This window comes from Gopherus flavomarginatus, chromosome 1, assembly GCF_025201925.1.
Source record: "Gopherus flavomarginatus isolate rGopFla2 chromosome 1, rGopFla2.mat.asm, whole genome shotgun sequence".
In the NCBI taxonomy this organism is placed as follows: Eukaryota; Metazoa; Chordata; order Testudines; family Testudinidae; genus Gopherus; species Gopherus flavomarginatus.
In genome coordinates, this window is record NC_066617.1 from 319,955,325 (window position 1) to 319,975,325 (window position 20,001).

The window sequence follows — 20,001 nt, forward strand, 5'->3', positions numbered from 1 at the left end:
GGGATGGTCTAGGCTTACTATGACTTCTCGAGGTCCTTTCCTGCTCTACATTTTTATGATTCTGTAAATCAGCTACAATAAGTATTATCTGGTGAATTCTGCTATCAGATGCTATGAACAATTTGCAGGATTTTGAGTTCAGTGTGCAATCATGGGCTCTGACATAATTTTCAACCCACCTCAAAGGGAATCTTTGGGGCAGGAACTCTGCGAAAGCTCAGTTTTTGACCAAATGGCTGCTTCTATATCTGGGGAAGGGGCCTAGACCACTTCTTAGTGGCTCCATGTTGTTAGGAGAAGTGTAATGTACTGAATCTGAGTGATGGAGGTTTGCGTCTTCGTTCCCATCTCATGGGAAGGTGACCTACTTTAATGCACACTCTTTGGTATCAGTGACTGTGGGCTTTGATTTGTTTCTTCAAGACTATGGTTTACAGTTAGCCGTTACTAAGTCTTTCTCTCTGTGTCTCTCTCTCTGTCACACACACACACACACACACACACACACACACACACACCCTTTATTCCACTAGTGCTACTCTTCCTGATGCAATAGATGCAAGCAGGCGGCAGCCAGGGTAATGGCAAAGAACAGCCTTGCCTACCTATTTTTCCTCAATTTTTTTAAATCAAGTTTTGATTAAAACTTGATATTGCCCTGCTTACAGTTTGGCATCACTGTCCTTCTAACACTTAATAATTCAGTCAAATCTACACAAATCCTGTAATGGAGTTAATTACTGTTAATGCAATTAAACGGAGTGCTGAATTTATTGGTAGAATTCTGTATATGCTAAAGAATCCTACATTTGATCAGCTAGTCCTGTAAAAATAACAAACTAATACTACTTTGAGTCCTAGTCATAGAGTTTGAGTGGTTGTTACGTACAAGGTTTTCATCAGTTAACACATTTTCTAAGAAAGCTGTTTATAATTTTTGCAGCAACAAGCTTTAGAACTGGCATTGGATCGTGCAGAGGTAAGGAGTAGCTAAGTTGCCTATTAATATGTAAATAATGTGCCAGGCATAAATTTAAATGCCTGTTTACATTTTGTGCATTTATATTACATGAAGGTGTTTTTGTATAAACTATGTGTAGAACATTAGCTTTGCAAAATTGTCACTAAAACTACCAGCCCAGGCACAGAATCTACTTGCCTGGTCTTTCCCATGATGAAAATAGTCTTAAATGTTTTCCTATTTTTAAAACTATTATGTATCCTGGTCAAGGAGAATCCTACAAGGATGCTGTTTATATAGTCTACATAAACCTAGTGTGAGCAATTTAAGTCATCCCACAGCCAGCAAAGAATATATCAGTCAGTTTTCATATACAGGTTCTATATAATATTGGATTCAGAATATCTGGGGGGAAAAGAGGGAGAACCTGTCTCTATTAAAATAAATCAAATGATCAATCAGCACTTTGTCAAGAATGGCAATGTTTCCTCCAGAATTTGTATTTTGTGAAAGCTTGTCTATATAAAACCTAAATCAAGGGCTAAATTTGACCTGAGAGTGTCTTAACTAACATTTTCTAAAATATTGTACACATCTTGCATTTGTTTAGAATTGCCCTGCTTTCTAAAAAATGTTAGAGAAACACAGGAACAAAGTAGGCCTTCTAAAATACAGTTGGCTGCGTTCAAAGGTAGTGAGTTGTACCAGGGCAACAGCATTATATCTGAAGGTTGCAATTGTCTTGGTTCAAATACAGTGAAATTTCAGGTTTCTTTAAGGTTTTGTTACTGTAAATATAAAATATTGGCATAAAGCGTCATATACCTCAAACTACTTCTTAACTGCAATAGTGATGATCATGAAACATGCCACTTTGTTTTAATTTTAGCTATGAAATAAATCCTTTGTTAGCTGGTGGTTTGAAGTAAGCACTCTTTTGTAACTGCTACTCCTATAGACCACTCTAGGAGTATTTACTCCATTTAAAAAACTACAGTTTGACATGTTGGCTGTGTAATACAGAATAACTATTGTAACCTTAATTTTCTTTAATGATACTAAGGCTCTTACAGGTAACTTGTACATTGCTAGAATTGTTGAGTTTCATGCACCTTTCTCTTCCAGTATGTCATTGAAAGTGCCCGTCAGAGACCTCCCAAACGAAAATATTTATCCGGTGGAAGGTAGCAAATATTTCAATTTTTAACTTTTTTATTGTATTGATTTAACACAATTTTTATGTTAACATTTTCCTTAATTTCAGAAAATCAGTATTTCAAAAACTATATGACTTGTATATAGAAGAATGTGAAAAAGAGCCTGAAATAAAGGTAAGTGGAATTTATTTAAGTAGCCATTCAGTGCAGTCTCTAAATAGGTAAATAAGCAAGTTTAGCAGGCTCTTTAACAATGAGGAGACAGCAGCAAATGGCACAAGAGATTTGCAGAAATCTTTTGACTGAAGCACTTAGATCTGAGCTAATGAATAGCCTAGAAATCACACATTATTTGTACAGACTAGGTTTATAAGATAAGCGTCTTTTCAGTTCAGTATGAAGTAGAAAGAATAATAGGACTGGTCCAATAACTAATCAGTTACTCTAGTGTAATTTAAAAGAGGCCATAATAGAATTTCAGCCAGAGAAAGTAGATGGCTACTATCGTGCTGCTGTGGTGTGCACCCTTTACCATAAATGAGCTACTTTGCTATCCAGCGGAGTACCAGAGAGCCATAAGTGTCTAACAAGTTCACTGTAATAACAGTATCAATACAGTAGGGGCCTCAGTGTCTGGGGCTTACTGAGAGATCTGAGTGTTAGTGCTAGAACCTATACCATGATAACTAGTGAGAGTGTGTTTAGGGCCAGTGTTTGTACTTGGAGTCCAATCCTACTAATGTTACTACTGTCAAAGGACCTGCAGTGTTTTTTCTGCTTACTTTGGCTACTAGTGAAGAAGTAGACTTGACTGTCTTCGATTTTAAATTGCCATCTTGTTCCTGGGATAACTGCTGCATTGTTGTCAAATAGCTCTACCCCGATATAATGAGACCCAATATAACATGAATTCAGATATAATGCTGTCAAGCAGTGCTCGGGGGGTCGGGGGCTGCGCACTCTGGAGGATCAAAGCAAGTTCGATATAATATGGTTTCACCTGTAACGCAGTAAGATTTTTTTTTTGGCTCCCGAGGACCGCGTTATATTGGGGTAGATGTGTATTGTGAAGTCTTTTTCAAACCTAAGAAAAGAGCCTCATCTGACGAATTTAAGGCTTAAAAGCCATGGATGAAATGTCAGTACTGTACACTAAAATGTACTTCCCTTGGCATGTCTGCTAAAAATAGCATAGGGAATCTACTTCAACAGCACTCTCACTTAAAAAACAAAACAAGAAATTGAAACAAACCTATTGTTGGGGGCTGGGGAAAGGGGGAGAGGGAGAAACTGTAGGAATGGTGTATATATGCCCATCACTGAATTGCTGCTGTTTTGGTTTGCCTGATAATGGCTTTGGTTTTGTGATTTTGGGTGCTGATTGTAGTCGAGATTATTTGGCATCACAAATTGTAGTGAATGTAGATGCCATTTTAATCTCCTCTCCTATACTTTATTCACAACTTTAATTTCATCAGGGCAGTGGGCTGGGTGAATTAGGTTTTAGCAGGCGGGAGAGGAGGAGGATTTAGGTTAGTTGCAGCAGCTAGTTAGGGGGTCTAGAGGAAATTAGGAGGATTATGGCAATAAGGCAGGCAGCAATAGGTTATTTTTTTTTTTTTGCTGTAAGTATACTAATATCCTAGAGAGCTAGGAAGACACTGGTGCTCTTGCACACTTGCAAGAGAGTAGGGCTGAATATGTAGAAGAAGGTGTGAGGCTCAATGTTGATGGGAAGGATAGGGTGGTCCAGAGGCATGGAGTTGAATTGTAATGTTTGTGTGAGGGGAGAATTGGGTAGGTTGTAATAGCTGGAAGCTAGGTAGGGAGAACCTTTTTGAGAAGTTTGATCAGTACATTGAACCGTCATGGAGGGTTCAAGTAGAAATCAACTGTATAATCCAAGTATGGCAAAAGAGGAAGGCAGTCAGCAAACTAGTGTTTACCCAGCAATTAAGATGCATCACAAGTGGTGAAATGGAGTGAAGGATTAAAATGAAACCAGGAATATGGTTGTAAACTCCTGGTCCATAAGAATACAAAGGGGATTATTTTTGATTTAGAAGATACTTTACCCCATGAAGCTCTGTTTAGTGCCCTAATTCACTAAATTAAAATGCTGGCTATTAGAATAGACATCCTGACCTTATTTTCAGTAATGGATCTTCACAGTACAGGATGTTGGTCAGGACCTTTGGAAGATATTTTTCCTTAATGGGAAGATAATGTTGGAAACCATTTCTACCTCTACACATATCAACTTCAGTATGTGTAAGGTGCTGCCATCAAATATGGATGTGCCAAATACTATATTTGTAGGCTTGGAAAGGTTAGATTTTTATTGGTAAATATCTGTTTCACCGTACACGCACAAACTGATGGAAAAATATTTCCGTTGATGATGATCAATTCACAGATAGGCATAGTAAGAAAAGTGCTTCTTGAGCTTTTATTAGAGTTTGGTATAAGGTTATTTGCTATGTATATTTTGACATGATGTTGACAATTTGCATTTTAATGGCTATAAAGCTTTAACTATTTGAATCTCAACATGTATGGTCATTAAATACTTATCTGAGCCTGCCATAACTTCCCACAAATGTGAAAATTTAAAGAGAGAAAAAGAGAAAAAATGTTTTAAAATAAATATTGGTATATGTTGGAATATCTGCCAAGGCTATATATTGATGATGTAGCTCTTTAATTTCCAGAAATAAAACTAAGGTAGTCTGGTTGGCAAAACTGAATAGCTGGGGAAGAAAACAATATTCTGAGCCAGTGGGAGCTGCACTTTGATCGTATAAGTGCTATATAATGCCAAATACTCTGAAAAATCAGGTCCTAAATATCTCAAATTGGGCATCCAAAATCTTCTGAGCCTTTAATCTCTGTGCCTCAGCTCCTGATCTGTATTAAGGGGATTATATCCTTCAACTCACAGGAGTGTTGTGCAAAATGAATGTTTGTGAAGTTATGAATGTTTGGATATTGTGGTGGTGAGTAACATAGAAAAGTCTATGAAGAAACTAATAATTCTGTCTTCAGGGCAGGGTTTGAGTACCATGAAGTAAAAATGCCTAGGGCCACACATTAACGTTTTGATTTTTCATCCCATCCCTCAGCTTCTGGTGTGATTTCTGTGTTCTTCCATCACCAGTTCCTGGTCCCAGTCACTCCATGCCCACTAAAATTGAAGTCTCTGCGTGTGCAAACTTTGGATTTTCCCCCAGAGTCTTATAACTTGGCCAAATTTGGGAGAATTTCATGGGGACAACAAAAGGCATATCTATGCCTCCTTCTGCCACATATCAAGTCCTAGAAACTTTTCTAGGTGCACTAGAGCATTAGGGAGAAAAGGTCACCAGAACTTAATACTGGCAAAACATATTTTATCCTAGCCTTATCACTGGTAATTGCTGAACTATTTAATCTGAAATTCTCTAAAAAATTTCAACCTGATGCAGACACCTGGCACTGAAAACTTCAGACCGAATGGTAAAAGTTTGGTAAAGTTATAAGGAACTAAATATAGTTTTGCAATGGGAAGTGTTGAGCAACCTTAATTGGTGGCACCTATTGATGTTACACTGCACTTGGTTATTATTAGGGCTGTCAAGCGATTAAAAAAATTAATCATGATAAATTACGTGATTAATTGCACTGTTAATAATAGAATACCATTTAAATATTTTTGTTTTTCTACATTGTCAAATATATTTATTTCAATTACAACACAGAATACAAAGTGTACAGTGCTCACTTTATATTTATTTTTTATTACAAATATTTGCATTGTAAAAACATAAGAAATGGTATTTTTCAATTCCCCTAATACAAGTACTGTAGTGTAATCTTTGTCATGAAAGTTGAACTTAACAAATGTATAATTATGTACAAAAAATAATGCCACTCAGAAGTAAAATATTCTAAAACTTTAGAGCCTACAAGTCTACTCAGTCCTACTTCTTGTTCACCAATTGCTCAGACAAACAGGTTTGTTTACATTTCTAGGATATAATCATACAACTGGAAGGGACCTCGAGAGGTCATTTAGTTCAGTAGACCATTCCTGACAGGTGTTTGTCTAACCTGCTCTTAAAAATCTCCAATGATGGAGATTCCACAACCTCCCTAGGCAGTTTATTCAAGTGCTTAACCACCCTAACAGTTAGGAAGCTTTTCCTAATATCCTACCTAAACCTCCCTTGTTGCAATTTAAGCCCGTTGCGTCCTCTCCTATCCCTAGAGGTTAAAGAGAACAACTTTCTTCCTCTTCCTTGTAGCAACCTTTTACATGTCCCCTCTCCGTCTTCTCTTTTCCAGACTAAACAGACCCTTTTTTTTCAATCTTCCCTCATAGGTTATGTTTTCTAGACATTTAATCACTTTTGTTGGTCTTCTCTGGACTCTCTCCAATTTGTCCACTTCCTTCCTGAAATATGGTGCCCAGAACTGGACCCAATACTCCAGTTCAGGCCTAATCAGAGCGGAGTAGAGCGGAAGAATTAGTTCTCGTGTCTTGCTTACAACATTCCTGCTAATACATCCCAGAATGATGTTTGCTTTATTTGCAACAGCGTTACACTATGCTATGACTCCTAGATCCCTTTCCACAGTACTCCTTCCTAGGTAGTCATTTGCCATTTTGTATGTATGCAACTGATTATTCCTTTCTAAATGGAGTACTTTGCATTTGTCCTTATTGAATTTCATCCTGTTTACTTCAGGTCATTTCTCCAGTTTGGCTAGATCATTTTGAATTTTAATCCTGTCTTCCAAAGCACTTGCAACCGTTACCAGTTTGGTATCGTCCGCAGACTTTATAAGTGTACTCTGTGCCATTATCTAAATCTTTGATGAAGATATTGAAGAGAACCAGACCCAGAACTGATCCCGGCGGGTCCCCACTCATCATGTCCTTCCAACATGACTGGGAACCACTGATGATTACTCTCTGGGAATGGTTTTCCAACCAGTTTTGCACCCACCGTGTAGTAGCTCAATCTGGGTTGCGTTTCCCTAATTTGTTTATGAGAAGGTCATGTGAGACAGTATCAAAAGCTTTACTAAAGACAAGATATACCACATCTACTGTTTTTTGCCCCCTATCCACAAGGCTTGTTACCCTGTCAAAGAAAGCTATCTGGTTGGTTTGACACTATTTGTTTTTGACAAATCCATGCTGACTGTTACTTGTCACCTTATTATCTTATAGATGTTTGCAAATTGTTTGATCAATTATTTGCTCCATTATCTTTCTAGGTACAGACCAGTCAATTTAACTTCTGTAATTTCCTGGTTGTCCTTATTTCCCTTTTTATTGATGGGCACTATATTTGCCCTTCTCCAGTCTTCTGAAATATCTCCCATCTTCCATGACTTTTTTCAAAGAGAATTGCTAATGGCTCAGATATCTCCTCAGTCAGCTCCTTAAGTATTCTAGGATGCATTTCATCAGGCTCTGGTGACTTGAAGACATCTAATTTGTCTAAGTAATTTTTAACTTGTTCTTTCCCTATTTTAGCCTATTCTGTTCCTACCTCATTTTCACCGGCATTCACTATGTTAGACGTCCAAATCACCACCAGTCTTGGTAAAAACCAAAACGAAGTCATTAAGCACCTCTGCCATTTCCACATTTTCTATTGTCTCGTCCTCCCCTCCCCCTCACCCCCCATTGAGTAACAGGCCTATCCTGTCCTTGGTCTTCTCTTGCTTCTAATGTATTTGTAGAATGTTTTCTTGTTGCTCTCTATGGCTGTTTCGATCTTGTTTTGTGCCTTGGCCTTTCTAATTTTGTCCCTACATACTTGTTTTGTTTGTTTATATTTATCCTATGTAATTTGACCTAGTTTCCACTTTTTATAGGTCTCTTTAGATCATTGAAGATCTCCTGGTTTAGCCAGGATGGTCTCTTGCCATTCTTCCTATCTTTCGTATGCAGTGGGATAGTTTCCTCTTGTGCCCTTAATAATGTCTCTTTGAAAAACTGCCAACTGTCTGCAATTGTTTTTCTCCTTAGACTTGCTTCCCATGGGATATTACCTACCAACTCCCTGAATTTGCTAAAGTCTGCCTTCTTGAAATCCACTATCTTTATTTTGCTGTTCTCCCTCCTACCATTCCTTATGAATTATGAACTCTATCATTTCATGATCACTTCCACCAAAGGTGCCTTCCACTTTCAAATTCTCAACCAGTTCTTTCCTATTTGTCAATATCAAATCTGGAACAGCCTCCCCCCAGTAGCTTTCTACACCTTTTGAAATAAAAAATTGTCTCCAATTCATTCCAAGAATTTATTGGATAATCTGTGCCCTGATGTGTTATTTTCCCAACAAATGTCTGGGTAGTTGAAGTCCCCCGTCACCACCAAGTCCTGTGCTGCCTGCTTCTTGTTTACAATGTCACCTGAAAGTGAGAACAGATGTTCGCATGGCACAGTTATAGCTGGCATTGCAAGATATTTACATGCCAGATGCTCTAAAGATTCATTTGTCCCTTCATCTTCAACCACCATTCCAAGAGAAATGCGTCCATGCTGATGACGAGTTCTGCTCAATAATGATCCAAAGCAGTGTGGACCAACGTATGCTCATTTTCATTATCTGAGTCAGATGCCACCAGCAGAAGGTTGATTTTTATTTATTTATTTTAACTTTTATTTATTTATTTATTTTATTTATTTATTTATTGGTGGTTCTGGTTCTGTAGTTTCTGCATCGGAGTATTGCTCTTTTAAGACTTCTGAAAGCATGCTCCACTCTTGTCCCTCTTGGATTTTGGCAGACACTTAAACCTTGGGTTGAGAGCTGTAGCTATCTTTAGAAATCTCACATTGGTATCTTCTTTCCGTTTTTTGTCAGATCTGCAGCGAAAGTGTTCATGAAACGAACAACACTTGCTGGGTCATCATCTGAGACTGCTATAACATGAAATATATGGCAGAATGCAGGTATCCAAGCAGGAGACAGACAAAATTCTTCCCCAAGGAGTTCATTCACAAATTTCATTAACACATGATTTTTTTTTTAATGAGCGTCATTAATGTGGAAGGATGTCCTCTGGAAGGGTAGTTGAAGCATGTGTTGCAGTCCTAAAGCCTATGCTTAAACACAGCATCTGGCCAATTGTCGGTCAAAAGGTCACGTTGGTACTGTGTGCAACTTTATAGTGCTGTGTGCCTATTCCCGTTCTTTTTCCCTGGTCAACTAAGGGTCAGACTAGTGCCGTGTGCAAAAATACCAGTGTGCCTGCTCTCGAACCTTCTGTCAGTCAAAAGGTCAGTTAGTACTGTGTGCAAAAGTATAGAGCTGTGTGCAAAGGTAGTGTGCCGGGTGCAGCTCCCATTGATGTAGAGGGCACCAGCTCGGAACCTGGTTGGTGAAGGAGCTAGGGACCAATCAGACGCTGACATGAGTAAGAGAGTCTTTGAATAAAACTATGTCTTGTGCCAAAATCTGCAGGAGTATCCGCAGGCTAGCTGAAAGGCCTGATCACCCTTTCAGCCTGGGTCTCCTCCGGATTTAGCTGGCTCGGGTCATGTCGATTTGATTTCTTTTTTTGGTTTATTTTCCCACCAATTCGTCATGCCCTTGGTGTCTGTACTGCTGGTCAGCTGCACCTGGAGTGTGCTGTAAATACTCTGTTTTGTTTAGCCTCTTTCCTTTTTTCCCTCCCTTACTTGATACCAAGATGTGTATATAGTATATAAAAGTTAAATTGTTGTATTAATTGCTATTGTGGTTAATTGTTGTATTTTACAATATTTGGTTAATGTGCGCACAGTTTACTTAGTTTTGTGTATCTGTTCTGATTTTTAGTGTGCAGTTGATTATAGACTGCTTGGTTTTTTTGTTGTTGAATGTAAACAGATTGTTTCAAGTTGTATGTATATTCTTATTCTGATAGTATTGTTGGTAAAAGTGCTCCTCCCCAGCCCAATTTGCAACTCATTCCCCATTAATAAACAACCACTTGATTTTGAATTACAATCTGTTTTCGTTTTGATTTTCCTCACTCAATCAAATCCTTACTCAAACCTGCATTGGCCTTGGACAGCATGAAGGGGCATATGAATGTTTAGCATATCTGGCACATAAATACCTTGCAATGCCGGCTACAAAAGTGCAATGCAAATGCTTGTTCTCACTTTCAGGTGACATTGTAAATAAGCAGGCAGCATTATCTCCTGTAACTGTAAACAAACTTGTTTGTCTTAGTGATTGGCTGAACAAGAAGTAGGACTGAGTGGACTAATAGGCTCTAAGGTTTTACATTGTTTTGTTTTTGAATACAGTTCTGTAACAAAACAAAAAAATTCTACATTTGTAAGTTGCACTTTCACGATAGAGATGGCACTATAGTACTTGTATGACATGAATTGAAAAATACTATTTATTTTGTTTATTACTTTTACAGTGCAAATATTTGGAATAAAAAATAATATAAAGTGAGGACTGTACACTTTGTATTCTGTGTTGTAATTGAAATCAGTATATTTGAAAATGTAGAAAAATATCCAAAAATATTTAATAAATATCAATTAGCACTGCTAAACAATAGAATACTATTAAACCAGCGATTAATCATGATTAATACTTTAACTCATAAAAATTAATCATAATTAAATCACGAGTTAACTGCAATTAATTGACAGCCATACTTGTTCAAAAACTCAACCATACTTTCTTATTAGACAATCCTTGTGATTGTTTGTTTGAATAGTGTGACCGTTTGACTGTGTTGGTGTTTGATTGAAAAGTGTGAATTGGGAGTGTTTTGTTCCAGGTGAGGCTTGAGTGGTTGATTGGAGGGAAGGCTTTGAACCGGGCCACCGGCTTTGAGCCAGCAGCCTTATAAAAAGGCAGCCAGTTGCGAACCGAGTGAGCAGTGAACAGAGGACAGGCAAACAGAGGGAGTTGGCACAGAGTGGTTTTCCCTTTCAGGCTCCTGTGAGCAGTACATACAACATCTGAGGAGCCTCTTGGAAGGAAGACATGGATAGTGAGTGATGAGTTGTTGTGGCCTGCTCAGAATGTTCCATGTTTGTCTTTCTCCCAGAGGACAGAAGCGACTTTGTCTGTATGAAGTGCAGGCTGGTTTGCATATTGGAAGAGAAGGTTAGAGGACTAGAGAACCAAATATCAACCCTGCGTTGCATGAGAGAAAATGAAGATTTTCTGGATAGAAGTCAGGGTTTGGTTCTGGAAGCAAAATGTGCTGAAGATTCAGAGAGTGCAGTGTGGAGCAGGGAAGAATATTGGCAGCATGTGCATCCAGATGAAGAAAGAGGGGAACCCGTGTACCCCCAATGCAGATGGAGGTGTGAAACTGTTTTCAGGCTCTCTGTACTGGTACTGCGGCAGAGAAGGATTTAGAAGAGCCCTCTGAGGGAAGGTATCAGAAGGAGACCCCATCGGCCAGACGGCATGGGATGCATTGTCTTAGGGATGGGGGTTCCATGACTACCACTCCCAAGAGGAGGAGACGGATGGTGGTGGTCTGAGACTCCCTCCTAAGGGGGTCAGAATCATCCATCCGCCGACCGAAGACTCGAAGTGTGCTGCTTGCCTGGAACTAGAATCCAGGATGTGATGGAGTTTTTTCCGAGACTGATCAAGACCATAGACTGCTACCCCTTCCTACTTCTCCACTTGGGCACCAATCATACTGCCAAGAATAACCTTGAGCGGATCACTGCAGAGTATGTGTCTCTAGGAAGAAAGATAAAGGAGTTTGAGGCTCAAGTGGTGGTCTCATCCATCCTCCCTGTTGAAGGAAAAGGCCCAGGGTAGGGACCGTCGAATTGTGGAGGTGAATGCATGGTTACTCAGGTGGTGTCGGAGAGAGGGCTTTGGATTCTTCAACCATAGGATGCTCTTCTGGGAAGGAGTGCTAGGAAGACATGAGATCCACCTAACGAAGAGAGGGAAGAGCATCTTTGCAGGCAGGCTTGCTAACCTAGTGAGGAGGGCTTTAAACAAGGTTTGCCAGGGGATGGTGACCTAAGCCCAGAGGTAAGTGGGGGAGTGGGATACTGGGAGGAAACACAAGGAGGAGGGTACAAGACAGGAAACCAGCTGATTCATACTGAGAAAGTAGAGCAATCGGCTAGTTATCTTAGGTGCGCAAGAAGCCTGGGAAACAAGCAGAAAGAATTGGAAGTCCTGGCACAATCAAGGAACTATGACGTGAATAACAGAAACTTGGTAGGGCAGTTCAAATGACAGGAGCACTGTCATGGATGGATATAAACTGTTCAGGAAGGACAGATGTGGGAGGAAAGGTAGAGGAGTTGCATTGTATGTAAGAGAGCGGTCTGATTGTTCAGAGCTCCAGTTTGAAACTGGAGAAAAGCCTGTTGAGAGTCTTTGGGTTAAGTTTAGAGACGAGAGCAATAAGGGTGATGTCGTGGTGGACGTGTGCTATAGACCACCAGATCAGAAGGATGAGGTAGATGTGGCTTGCTTCAGACAACTAACTGAAGTTTCCAGATCACAGCCCCTAGTTCTAATGGGGGACTTCAGTCACCCTGACATCTGCTAGGAGAGCAATACAGCAATGTCCAGGAAGATTTTAGAGAGTGTTGGGGACAACTTCCTGGTACAAATGCTGGAGGAATTGAAGAGGGGCCTTGCTCTTCTTGACCTGCTGCTTGCAAACAGGGAAGAATTAGTAGGGGAAGTAGAAGTGGGTGGCCACCTAGGCAGCAGTGACCATGCATTCAAGGGTGCTGAGGCAGTTGGCGGATGTGATTGCAGAGCCATTGGCCATTATCTTTGAAAATTCATGGCGCTTGGAAAAGTCCTAGACGATTGGAAAAAGGCAAATATAGTGCCCATATTTTAAAAAGGGAAGAAAGAGAACTACAGACCAGTCAGCCTCAGTTCAGTCCCTGGCAAAATCATGGAGCAGATACTCAGGGAATCCATTTTGAAGCATTTGGAGGAGAGGAAGGTGATCAGGAACAGTCAACATGGATCCACCAAGGGCAAGGCATGCCTGACCAACCTGATTGCCTCCTGTGATGAGATAACTGGTTCTGTGGGTATGGGGAAAGCAGTGGAGGTGATATATTTTGACTTTAGCAAAGCTTTCGGTACAGTTTCCCACAGTATTCTTGCCAGCAAGTTTAAAAAAGTATGGATTGGATGAATGGACTATGAGGTGGATAGAAAGCTGGCTAGATTTTCAGGCTCAACGGCTCGTGATCAACGGCTCGATGTCTAGTTGGCAGCTGGTATCAAGCGGAGTGCCCCAGGGGTCAGTCCTGGGGCCTGTTTTGTTTAACATCTTTTTATTAATAATGTGGATGATGGGATTAATTGCACCCTCAGCAAATTTGCAGATGACACTAAGCTGGGGGGAGAGGTCGATGCGCTGGAGGGTAGGGATAGGGTCCAGAGTGACCTAGACAAATTGGAGGATTGGGCTAAAAGAAATCTGATTTTAAGTGCTAAAACTCTGGTGGCACAGGGGACTAAGTCAGGTTCCTTGCAAGCCCTGGCCCTGTGCCACTCCCAGAAGTGGCCAGCACATCCCTGCGGCCCTTGGAGTGGGGAGCAGGAGGGGACTCAGCGCACTGCCCCCGCCTCCAGCACCAACTCCGCAGCTCCCATTGGCTGGGCATGGTGGTAGCTTCTGGGAGCTGTGCGGAGCCAAGGCAGGCAGGTGGCGTCTTCAGCTCCTGCACCGCCAACCGGGAGCCGCTGGAGGTAAGCACCTCTTGGTCGGAGCCTGCACTCCTCCTGAACCCCAACACTCTGCCCCAGCTCTGAGCCCCCTCCCAGAGCTTGCGCACACACCCCTGCACCACAACCCCCAGCCCCAGGGTTCAGCCCAGAGCCTCTTCCCACATTATGAACCCCTCGGCCCCAGCCCAGAGCCTGTACCCCAACCCCCTGCCCCAACCTGGTGAAAGTGAGTGAGGGTGCGGAAGTGTGAGCAACAGAGGAAAGGGGGATGGGGTGGAGCAGGAGGTGTGTTCAAGGATGTTTGGGTGTGTGTGAATAGACAATTGGCAACCCTACCCCAATCAGAAATGAGGGGCCCCTAGAACTATGACATTAATTGCGGGACCACCCTATCCCCAAGCAAATGCTTTCTTTACTTAATCTTTTGTGGTGCTTCTACCACCACTGTCATCTTTTCTCTGCCTCCTCTCAAGGACTAGTATTGTCTTCTGGTGACCTGCTGCTTCTTCAGATGTGGCAGGGAGAGAACAGGCTCAGTTGATGCAATTCCCAGAGCAGTTTGCTCTCTCTAGATTTTGACCTGCAGCATTCCTGTGTCTGAACCCTAGAAGAATCATAAGACAGATATTTAGTTAATCTTCCAAACTGGGCCTATGTGAGGTGGAAAATCAGGCCTACATCAAGTAAAAATCTCAGGATCACCACAGCCTTGAGATGAAAATGTTTGTAATGCAGGCCATGAGCATTTCTATGGAAGGGAGCCTCCTGGCAACTTGCCCGTATGCAATTGTGAATGCACAGGGTTAGTTATTGAAAATCATTTGAATAAGTCTTTGAACTTCATGTTAGAAACTATTTCATACTAGTACAAACATGGTAAACAAAAAAAAAAACAGCTTCTGGGCTATAGAGCTGCTTTTAGGAGCAAATGCAGGAGCTATGAGACAAGTGTCATAACGGTAGCAGAGGTTGGAAGGACCTCTTTGGCTGGATGCACTTCCCCATTCTACTAAAAAACAGGCTAGTAAATGGAGACAAACTAAACTGCTGCAGGAATAAATAACACTGAGGGCTAGTCTACAGTGGGGGAGAAATCGACCTAAGATACGTAACTTCAGCTACGTGAATAGTGTAGCTGAAGTCGAAGTATCTTAGATCGAGTTACCTACCGTCCTCACACCGCAGGATTGATGTCCTGGCTCCCCCTGTCGACTCCGCTACCGCCGTTTGCATTGGTGGAATTCCGGAGTCGACAGGAGCTCGTTCGGGGATCGATATATCGCGTCTAGATGCGACACGATATATCGATCCCTGAGAAATCGATTGCTGCCCGCCGATACGGCCGGTAGTGAAGACATACCCTGAGCCACAATTATCTGCAGTGCTTATCCTTTAACGCATTAAACTTAAGACTTTTTTAAATCAGCAGGTCCAGATAAGTGTCTGCAAGTGTTTTAAAAGAGCTGCCTGAGGAGCTGGACTGTTAATGTTGGTTTTTCAATAAGTGTTGGAGTACTATGGAAATTCCAGAAGACTGGAAAAAGTTAATCTTATGCCAATATTTACAAAGGTTAAACGGTATGATGAGGGTAATTTAAACCTCTCAGCCTCACATCAGTCAATCAGAGAAAGGTATAACATCATCTAGTGGCTGGAAGTTGCAGCCAGACAAATTCACACTGGAAATAAAGTGTGAATTTAACTGTGAAGGTAACTTAATGTTGGAACAATTTGTCAAGGGTTGTGGTGGATTCTCCATTACTGACAATGTCTAAATCAAGATTAATGTTTTCTAAAAACTAGGCACTAGGAATTATTCAGGGGATGTTCTATGACCTGTGTTATACAGGTGGTCAGATTCCATGATCACAGTGGTCCTTTCTGGCCTTGGAAATAAGAAATGATATGCCTGCTTGGTGTGGGCAGATCTGTAGCTGCAATGAACATCATGCAGGGCTAGACAGCTTTCTGTGATTAGGCAGAAGTTCGCTCTCCAGGCCTGTTTATCTGGCTATAGAATTATGAACTACTGCTAGCATGAGGAAGAAGTTGGATGAGAATACAGTTGCTTACAAGAATGTATGTGTGGAAATATATTCCCCCTAATTTAACTCTAGTAATCAGGCAAATGTTCAGCACATAGCATTTATTTTTTTATTCTTAGAAAATTTAGCTTAAAGATTAGCTATAAAACTAAACCATTTTGTCAAACATTGCTCCTTTATTATACATGTAGTCAGCCTCGACATTTAAGAAGTCAGTTGTTTTAAATTAAGAATATTAAAGCCTGTCTCCTTTTACTTAGCAGCTGACGTTCTACACACCAAATTAAGCTCTGGAGGAAGCAAGCACAACTGTAATTGCAGTCTGTGTGAGTTGTACTCTCAGGCTTAATTGGGTTCATTTTTCTCCTCCCCTATTATCTATGGAGCTGGGTCACTAGCATCTGAAGCTTCAGCCTCTTGGTTCTGTTAGCTTCTATGACCTCTGACTATCATTCCAAAGTCTTAGACTCAGCGGGTTAGAAGGGCCACGGGCATCACTGGAAAAAATCACAAAAGTCCCTCCAGAAGAGAAACCATGACCTGATATTTCTATGACTTAAAAAAAAAAAAAAGGCAAGCAAAGAAGAATCCAAGGCAAATAAATGCAGGAATTTGAAGCAATCTTTATACATTCTAGAAGCACAGTACATGGCACTACCTTTGCAGTTAATCTTTAGAGTGTGTCTGGTTCAGAGGTGGTCTCCCTCAGGAAGAATGGGACTAAGCCTATTCTTGTCACTATTGACAGGAAATTGGGGAGAAGGGAATGAGATCACTCTTAAAATATATATCGAGAGAGCGATCTCTCATAGAGCTGGAAGGGACCCCACAAGGTCTTCGAGTCCAACCCCCTGCCTTCAGTAGCAGAGCCAAGTACTGATTTTTGTCCCAGATCCCTAAGTGGCCCTGTCAAGAGTTGAACTCACAACCCTGGGTTTAGTAGGCTAATGCTCAAACCACTGAGCTGTCCCTCCCCGCAATATCCAAGCAACAGTGTTAATGGTTTTTTAGAGTGTTGGATCCCTACTGCACAGGCAATTCCTTATAAAGAAGAATAAATTAAACTTTAAAAACAGACTTTTATCATGGAGATAGCCTTTTAAACTTCTTCTAATCTGCATATTATAGTGAAGTGGAAAGTGTAATTAATAGATACATATTTACCATTCTAAATAGCCCCTGGATGCTTCATAGTCTGTGGATAGTTAATCAGATCTTGATTACATTAGGAAAATAAAAACTCTAAATAAAACTTTTCTGCCATTTTGATCAGTAGTTTTCAAGACTATAAGGGAAATGTATAGTCTAATCCTCCTGCATAACACAGGCCACACACTGCTGCTCACTAATTCCTGTATTCAGGCCAATAATTTGTGGATGAACTAGAGCATATATGCTATATTGTTAAAATGTCTCTCGTCATGTAGTCTCTTCAACATTGGAAAACCAGTTAAAATGTAGTCAAGGGAGAATTCCAAACTCCTCGGTTTAGCTACTTTGAGCCATTTCGCGCCCCCCAACTATAGACTTCATATAGAGCAACACAAGTGACTTATTGTTGGGAAGGAAGATGCTATGTGAAGACTTCAGATCTCCATTGCACAGACAGAAGAAAATCTCTGTCACCACCTGAAGAAATAAAACAAATGTGTCAAATAATTAAAATGGAAACACATTATTAACTGCTTGTCCTGAATGAAGTAGTTTTGAATATAGAGTGCATAAAAGAATTCCAAGATTATAAAAACTTATGGAAAAGGTCCTGGCCTATAAATTGCTTTCTGTCTTAATTATGCTGCTCTCAGTTATTTTGGGATATAGGTCAAAGCACAGCCCTTGCAAGGAATCAGTTTTTAAACAAAGATGCTCTTATGGTTTTCTTTCTGTGTTCTGTCCCCCTTATCTCTTTAAATATGTTAATATTTACATATTATTTTAATTGGAGCACTTCATTAGTTGTGTTAATATGAATTCTTGTTTTGCATAATGTCTTCTGCAATGTCACAAAAAAATTTATTGGGAACTGTTGGATTCTCATCTTTCTGTTACTAACTTGTATGACTGTAGGCAAATCAATTGCCTGCTCTACCTTATCTTTATCTTTCTGCAGAAGGGATATAAAAATGCACAGGCATTGTATGAGGCATAGTTGATATTTCAGAATGCTGTATAAGTGCTGACTATTATGACTGCTTGAATAACATGTATTAATAAAATTTTTAAAATCTTGTATACAATAAGCCTTACAAAAAATGTTTACAGATGTTTCAGTGACATTGCACTTCTGTATAGAAGATAACATGGGGTTAGGAGGCCCTTTGCACTATGAAATTAGAAAGTGATGAGCCAGTCTCTTTGACATGTATAACTACAAAACAGATTGCTGAAAATAATCCAGCCCTCTCTCATTTATCATCCTGATCAGCTCTGGAACAGACTAGGCCATTTCGTATAGCTTTGCAGTAGGTTTTTTGACTCTAGAAAAGGTTAGTCTTCAAGGCTGAGCAAGTGACAGGACTAAAATTGTGGTATGTCCGGAGGATGACATAACTTCACATCTATTCAGGGCAGATCTTCCGCCATTAATTTCTGTTGCCAATAGAATCAGATATAAGTTTGCTGGGTTTTATATAAGGATTCTTCTAAATGTGATAAACTGAAAGAGAGAGAGAGAGGATTTTTTAGGCCCGTTACTGAATCTAAAATGTTCATGATGGAGTTTGCCTGTGTTTGGTCTGAAGCTGAAGCAGTAGCCTTGTGTTTCAGAAATAGCCTCTAGTTATGGTAATTGTACCAATTGAACTCTTTAAAGCTGTGACTATCAGCCCAGGAAAAAAATGAAACGTGACCTCAGAGGGATGGCAGCAGCATTTTTCCATATGTGCGTACTACCAAATAACCCGACACCTGATAAGCAGCGAGAGCAGCTTTTCAGAAACATTCACTTTAGCCATGTTGAGAGATGACCCATCATAAAGATAAACTTTGACTGTGTAAATTTAAATTATGTATGAGTCCAGGAAAAGGACAGTAACAATCTTGGAATTAATCTTATTTGTCTCCAAATGATGGGCTAATAAAATACTAGACTGAATGTTTTACTGTTAGGCAGGGATAGGAGAAATACAGACATACCAAAATACAGGGATAGGAAAAATAAACACCACTTCTCCTAGATCTTGTTTGAGAAAGAAAAAGGATAGCTATCCTTTATAGTATGGAGTAGTTATTGGGCCCCACCAAAAGACAGGGGAGGGAAAAGAAGCAGCTCTCTACCTCTTGTTTGCTTCTGTAAGTAGCCCCTCACACTTGGACCAAACATAATGAAGCTCTTGCTCTCTACTCTTGCTGGGTGCCAAGTAGAGGTAGGCAGGAGAAAACAAAAGGCCCTATCACCCCCAGATCTGGCACATATATTTTAGCAGCAGCCAGCGGGCCCACTAGGACCAGTCCTGAGCCAGCACTCCTAGCAGCCAGCTCAATGGAGAAATTGATGTTTTTACTGGAACTGATTCTGAAATCTTGTACTTACAAGCGTCAATTCATATTGCAAACTCCCTTTAGGCTTCAAAAGTTCAAAAGTGAACTATTTAGTTCAAGCCAGAATGGATAATCTGACCCTGATGTCAAAAATATCTTCTTATTTTAGCCTCAGAGGGCCAAAAACTATAGGAAAATGTAACTGAACAACTACTTACTGGCAGGAATATATTTGGAAAAAATAAAATTAATTTGTCATTCACATACAATTGCATGTGATTAGGTGAATTAAATTAGATTTACAATGGAATTACCATTATAATTGTACTTATTTATTAGGGGACAACTCCCTCCCTTAAAAATATAGATCCTTTTTTCCATTATTAATGGGACACTTAGATACACTTCTGAAGTGAATTATTCTGCCTGCATTTAGTAATTCTGTTAGAAGAGGTCTGTTGATGAAGTTATTCACTTGCCCATTTTTAGCATAAAATAGTGCTTTTCACTAGATGAACTGAGTCACTGCTGCATGGTATTTACACTCCAGAACAGAAATAGAAAATGCATTATGTTCCCTTAACACAGAGATGGAGATCTTGTTTATACTTGGAGTGCTTTAGATCATTGTGACAATATATAAAAGACTATATGGTATTGAG

At 40.2% G+C, this 20,001-nt stretch overlaps 1 protein-coding gene across 21 annotated transcripts in view; it reads left to right on the top strand.

Annotated features, from left to right (window-relative positions):
• The window catches only part of SUPT20H (SPT20 homolog, SAGA complex component), a 61,192-nt gene that overhangs the window by 6,740 nt on the left and 34,451 nt on the right, over positions 1 to 20,001 (top strand). For 19 of the 21 annotated variants that reach the window (XM_050937184.1, XM_050937186.1, XM_050937191.1 and 16 more), the window contains exons 3-5: positions 944 to 979; positions 2,087 to 2,145; positions 2,226 to 2,292. In XM_050937184.1, coding sequence (XP_050793141.1) covers positions 944 to 979; positions 2,087 to 2,145; positions 2,226 to 2,292 — 162 coding nt within the window. Of the gene's footprint in view, positions 1 to 943; positions 980 to 2,086; positions 2,146 to 2,225; positions 2,293 to 20,001 lie in introns of those variants that run through there. The other 2 variants (XM_050937190.1, XM_050937197.1) reach the window with 2 other exon arrangements.